The 6852-nt window shown below is 39.0% G+C and overlaps 1 protein-coding gene across 1 annotated transcript; it reads left to right on the forward strand.

Annotated features, from left to right (window-relative positions):
* Window positions 1-3700: 3700 nt before the first annotated feature.
* On the forward strand, window positions 3701-4150 carry LOC308355944 (large ribosomal subunit protein eL32-like; the record flags this gene model as incomplete). The annotated part of the gene is made up of 1 exon (XM_080824499.1): window positions 3701-4150. One exon carries the CDS (start codon window positions 3701-3703, stop codon window positions 4148-4150), a length of 450 nt encoding a protein of 149 aa, XP_080680625.1.
* Window positions 4151-6852: the final 2702 nt, after the last annotated feature.

Below are 6852 nucleotides of genomic sequence, written 5' to 3' on the forward strand. Positions count from 1 at the left end.
TCAAGTGCATTCTGGAGGGATCGCTCTGGTTGCTGTGTTAAAAAGAGCTGTAGAGGGACAAAGATATCATCTTAAATTTTATAGTTGAGAAAACCAAGGCTTAGACAGGTTGAATTGTTTGTTCAGGATCACATACTAATAAAACGTTAGAGACTGTTTTTTTGTTGTTGTTGTTTTGTTTGTTTGTTTGTTTGTTTTACTTTATACCCTTCACCATTGTGCTATACTTTCTTGATACGTGGGAGGCCCTACTTAACTGCTCTACTTGGGGCAGTCCTGGCTTACACATGTTGTCCTGGCATGATTTAACTGTGCCCTCCTTCAGCGCACAAATATATCCTGTTCTGGGTGAAAACTACATGACATAGATAAATAGACGTATAAATAAGTACATAGACTATGTCTCTTATCTACCTATCTTTATATCTATATAGATAAAGAATATAGATGACATATAGCATGTGTATTTTATCCTGTCAATAAGCAGGAGTGGGACTAGGGGGATACAAATATAGATTATCCTACTGACTTTCATCAACATCAAGTGTTTAGTGTGATGAGTATCAGATTAATAATTATCAGCTCCCTTCAGCTGCCAGAAAATTATTTGACTCTAGGAGATCAATTAGAAATGTCCCAATGAGAAGAACCAGTGATTCGTGGTCAGTGTTTCACTTTAGAATTCCCACATCCTCTTCTCTCACTTACCAGTACTCATACATGTGAGTCTTCAACTCTGCCATTACCTTAGTCTTAGCCCCCGGTTCCTCTCTGCTATCATCTGATGGATATTTTAAATCAGATTCGCTGCCAACATCTTGACATGCCTACAATCAAATATTACCTGACCCTCTAACCAGATCTCCCTTCAGACTTCCTCAGTCCTAGGAATGAAGTCATCTATTACCCAGACTCAGGCTGCAAAGTCTTCTCCCACCTCCTCATTCGCTCTGCCCCACCCCATTAACCTCATCCAGCCAGCTGGGTTTATCAGTCATCAGCAGATGTTATATCTATATCACTAAGGAACTATAAGAGCCTCTGCCTCTGTTCCTGCTCCCTGAAAAAGCTTTATTTGGAAAATCTTCCTCAAGTACTGCTGTAATTACAGCTTTCTTTTTCAAAGCATGCGTTCTCCAGAGTCCAGCCCGACTTATAACTCCTTCAAAGAAACCTTCCACCCACAGAAAGGCATTTCTCCCTCCTTTGGATCTCTATCAAACCTCTTATCTGTACCAATTGCTCAACACTCTTACCACCTGGTACTGTTATCTTTTCTCTTTAATTAGAGTATGGCATTCCTGAGGCCCAGGGTCCTATCTCAGATTTTTTTTTTTAATCTCCCTCAAGTCTAATACATTGCTTGGTGCTGAATGTTTTCCCTGTTTGATGGCAGGAAAGTTGAAGGACAGCCAAAGTAGGTGAAACTCTACACAAGACAGCTTCAATTCAAAAACTAGGATTAGAGTAGACCTCTTGCAACATCTTTCCAATGTTCCTTAGAAGAGTTCTAGAAATAGTTTCAAGATCAGTCATATACTCTCAATCATTTCATCAAACTCCTCTGAGAAAAGAAGGTTCTCTTTAATTAATATATCTGAACAAACAGTTTTGAAAATGAAAATATATGCTTCACTTGCCCTAGGCAACCCTGCTGGACTTTCTGATCGTCTTATGTATATTTTTCATTTATATATATCTTCATTCTGGAAATGCTGAATTTTGATTTCTCAAAAAACAAATGGGGATAAGTTGATTGAGAGAAAATAAATTTTATTTGTGACATTCAATACACCTCCAGAGCACTGTGTCATTTAACTCCTCTTTTTCTCTGAAACAGTCATTTAGAAAGCATTTTGGTAAAGCAGAAAGAGCACTAAATTGGGAAGGATCTGGCCACTTGATATAATGCATCCCACTCTTCTCTAACACTTACCACCATCTACTTGATTCTTCAAGTATGTGTGTTTTGCTTCTTCTGTGTCCCCTTTCAACTAAAATGTGTTCTTCATGAGAGCAGAAACATTGTCTGTCTGCTTCTTCAATAGTCCCTGGGTGGTAAAACTTAAGTAAATCATTTAGCTTCCTTGAGTATTTGTTTCCTCATAGGTAAATTTTAAAGACTAAATTACATAACCTCTAGTTTCTTTTTAATTCAATAGTTTTATTATTATACAACATGAGAAGCATAAAATACAAGGCTAATTAGGGTTTATGGTGGCCAAAAACTCTTCGGTTGATTACGGCAGCTCTTCTAGCCAATTGGATACATGCCATGAAATGTTTACTTTTCCTGCTTAAAGCACAAAGAAACATAGCAACTAGTCTTATCATATAGATTGGTTATTTCTGTTATTGCTTCCAGATTTCTCAAGGCTAAACCAGATTCTCTTAATGCCTGAGACACTTTAAAAGTTGACTATCTCCATAGTGTATATGGACCACATCTTCCTTATCCATTCATCCGTTGAAGGGCATCTTGGTTCTTTCCACAGTTTAGCGACCGTGGCCATTGCTGCTATAAACATTGGGGTACAGATGGCCCTTCTTTTCACTACATCTGTATCTTTGGGGTAAATACCCAGTAGTGCAATTGCAGGGTCATAGGGAAGCTCTATTTTTAACTTCTTGAGGAATCTCCACACTGTTCTCCAAAGTGGCTGCACCAACTTGCATTCCCACCAACAGTGTAAGAGGGTTCCCCTTTCTCCACATCCTCTCCAACACATGTTGTTTCCTGTCTTGCTAATTTTGGCCATTCCAACTGGTGTAAGGTGGTATCTCAATGTGGTTTTGATTTGAATCTCCCTGATGGCTAGTGATGATGAACATTTTTTCATGTGTCTGATAGCCATTTGTATGTCTTCTTTGGAGAAGTGTATGTTCATATCTTCTGCCCATTTTTTAATATGATTGTCTGTTTTGTGTGTGTTGAGTTTGACTTATTTGTGGAGCATAACAAATAATATAGAGGACAAGGGTAGATGGAGAGGAGAAGGGAGTTGAGGGAAATTGGATAGGGAGGTGAACCATGAGAGACTATGGACTCTGAAAAACAACCTGAGGGTTTTGAAGGGGCCGGGGGTGGGAGGTTGGGGGAACCAGGTGGTGGGTATTAGGGAGGGCACAGATTGCATGGAGCACTGGGTGTGGTGAAAAAACAATTAATACTGTTACGCTGAAAATAAATAAAAAAATTTAAAAAAAAAAGTTGACTATCTCTTTAAGCCCACTGAGCTCCAACTTAATAGATCAAGTTAACTTCATTAAATGACCTCCAGTGGTTTATAGTTTTGAACTATCTTCTTTTTTTTTTTTTTACTCTTTCCCATTATCAGTCATTTTCATCATTCTGCCCATTTGCAAAAGTAAAATGTTAGTGTCTATGTGACTAGGAAAATCATATAATTAGAAATTCAAGTTTAGAGATAAATTAGTGAATGATTATTTACATTGCAAAATACTTCTTAATGCTCATCCTCCCAAAACACACTTATTATATAGTTGTCAACTCATGAGCTATCTTAAAATCTTTATGGAAGGATTCCATTCATAAAAAAGAAAGTCAGTTTAAACACAGCCATCAAAAGAAACACGGAGACCATTGTAAACCATACTTCTGCTTCAAGTAAGAAGTTGCAAATGTTCTCTCTTCCTCCATGCTGCCTGCAGTGGTGGTAGCCCTCTCCTACTCAGCATAATGGCCACCCTCAGACCTCTGGTGAAGTTCAAGATTGTTAAAAAGAGAACCAAGAAGTTCATCCAGCACCAGCCCAACCAATATGTCAAAATTAAGTGCAGCTGGTGGAAATCCAGAGGCATTGACAAGAGGGTACACAGAAAATTCAAGGGCCAGATCTTGAGGCCCAGCACTGGTTATGGGAGCAACAAGAAAGCAAAGTACATGGTGCCCAGTGGCTTCCAGAAGTTCCTCGTCCACAATGTCAAGAAGCTTGAAGTGCTGCTGATACGCAACGAATCTTACTATGCAGAGATTGCTCACAATGGCTTCTCTAAGAACCACAAAGCTATTATGGAAAGAGCCACCTGGCTGGCCATCAGAGTCACCAGTCCTGATGCCAGGCTATGCAGGGAAGAAAATGAAGAGATAGCTTATGTGCACATTGTATTTGTGTTAATAAAACCGTAGAACTATAAAAAACCAGAAGTTGCAATGCTGTCCTACACTTATAAAGTGAAAGATATACCATTAGGAAATCAAAAGTATGATTTGTGGGCTCACAGAGAGGGAATAAATGATTAATGGGGGACATTTTGGATTCACAAAGAATACCAACTTAAACTGACTTCATTTTTTGATAGGAGTACCGATGAGACTGATAGATCAGAAGAATATTATAGGCGTGCAAGGATCTGAATTTTAGTATTTCTAGATAACTTTATTGAAAGGATGGTGAAATGTGAGCTGATAATCATACAGTTAGGTTGATTTCAGAACTGGCTGAATGGCCTACCCAAGGATGCCAATCAAAACACTGACATCAACTTAGAGGAGTTTGATACCACTTTCGGTCCACATCCTGTATGATGGAGACTTGAAGGATAAACAACATAAATAAATGAGTGGGTAGCAAAAAGCTAGCTGGAGTACTGAATTCATGGGATTACCAAGTAGTAATCCAAAATGAATTCAATAGAGCTAAATCATGAGATTAATTTTATATGAAACCCACACTGGTAATCAGTCATCAAAAAAATACAAAGTAAAACAATAGTAAAAAAAAATAGTGAGGTAACACTTTATACCTCTTTAAAATGACTAAAACTTAAAGGACTTACAGTAACTAGTGCTGGAAAATATATGGAAAACTGGAATTTTATACATTACTAATGAGAGCATAAACCAGCACTACCACTTGGGGAAACTGTTTGACAGTATGTACTAAGCAAAATAGCTATGTATCCTAGGACCCATCAGTTTTACTCCTAGATATATATATAATCAACAGGTATGAGTACGTATATCTTCCAAAAGACATGTACTGTAATTGTCATGGTAGCTTTATCCAAAAAGCCAAACAGTTGAATAGATAGGTAAATTGTGGTGTAATTTATACTATGGAATGTTACATAACAATAAAAAGAATACTCTTTTGCCTTACTCAGCAATATAAATAAATCTCACAGACACCAGGTGAGAATTGAAGTTGCACAATTCCATTTACATGAAGTTCAACCATGCAAAATTAATTCATGGTAAAAGAAGCGAGAATAGTGATTGCATTTGGGGAGGGGCCGGCTGTGAGAGGACATGAGAGAACCTCCTGGAATTCTGGAAAAATTCCATGTGTTGACCTGGGTGGCAGTTAGATTGACATTTATATCTACAAAAATTCAGATTAGTGCCTGTTATTACATCTAAATTATTCCTCCCTGAAAAGATCATATGTAAGAGCCTGGCGGTGGGTATTAAGGAGGGCATGTATTGCATGGAGCACTGGGTATGGTGCATAAACAATGAATTATGGATCACTGAAAAAAAATTAAATAAATAAACAAACAAATCAATAAATATATGTTATAGGTGCCCCCCCCCAAAAAAAGAACAGGAAATAGCACTTAGATTCAAATAAGCAACTCTACAGGATAGAGAAGAAGCCAGGCCATGCAAATGAAAATGCTAGTGGGTTTTAGTTGTATACACACACAATCTAGGTACATGGCATGGATAAAAGCTAATGAGGTCTTAATATTCCTGAAATCGTGGTGTCAAGAACCAGGCCTTCTCTTCGATGTTTAGACTACACTCAGGGCATTGCGGTCATTTTCTTCTGAATTCTTTTTTTTTTTTTTAAGATTTTATTTATTTATTTGACAGACAGAGATCACAAGTAGGCAGAGAGGCAGGCAGAGAGAGAGGGGGAAGCAGGCTCCCCGCTGAGCAGAGAGCCCGATGCGGGGCTCGATCCCAGGACCCTGGGATCATGACCTGAGCCGAAGGCAGAGGCTTTAACCCACTGAGCCACCCAGGTGCCCCTCTTCTGAATTCTTTAAGGAGCACATCAACCAATTGGTATGTGTCCAGAAAAAAATAACCATATGTTGAACATATGTTGAACATCTGAGGAAAGTCTAAAAGAGCTAAGGCTTTTTAGCCTGGGGAGAAAAAGAAAAGACTTACAGGAAAGCTGGATTTATTCTACATGTCCTCAGAAGGTGGAAATGAAATTAATAGGCAGAAGTTGCAAGTAGGTTGATTTTGTTCTAACGTAAGGAAGAGCTTTCTAAATAGTAGAATTGCTGACAAATTGCCCCAAGAGGTAATAAGCTGATCAGGCAATGACCAGGCATCGGCCCGTACACTAGAGGAAGGGCCTGTCGCAGCCAGTGCATTCAAGAAGATGTCCTCTATGTTCACTCTGTATTCTAGTATCTTTCAAATCAACATTAGTGTCTATCTTGGGAAAATTTGGTAGGACTAAAGAAAATCCACAAGCTGCTTATTCTGCACAGAAAGTCACCAACTGGGGTGCCTGGGTGCTCAGTCAGTTAGGCGTCTGCCTTCAGCTCAAGTCATGATCCCAGGATCCTGGGATGAAGCCCCACATTGGGCTCGTTGCTCCTCGGGGAGCCTGCTTCTCCCTCTCCTCCCTCTGCCTGCAGCTCCCCCTGCTTGTGTGCTCTTGCTCTCTCACTCTCTCTCTGTCTGTCAAATAAATAAATAAAATACTAAAAAAAGAAGGAAGGGAGGGAGGAAGGGAGAAAGAAAGAGAAAGAAAGAAAGAAAGAAAGTCACCAAATGCACCTTTTCACCCTCAACAAGAGAGGCTTCTCTTGTTTGAATGTGAAGTCACATTCAAAGCCTTCATTACTTAGAAAAGCTCTCCTGAG

This window comes from Martes martes, assembly GCF_963455335.1.
Source record: "Martes martes genome assembly, chromosome: 15".
NCBI lineage: Eukaryota > Metazoa > Chordata > Mammalia > Carnivora > Mustelidae > Martes > Martes martes.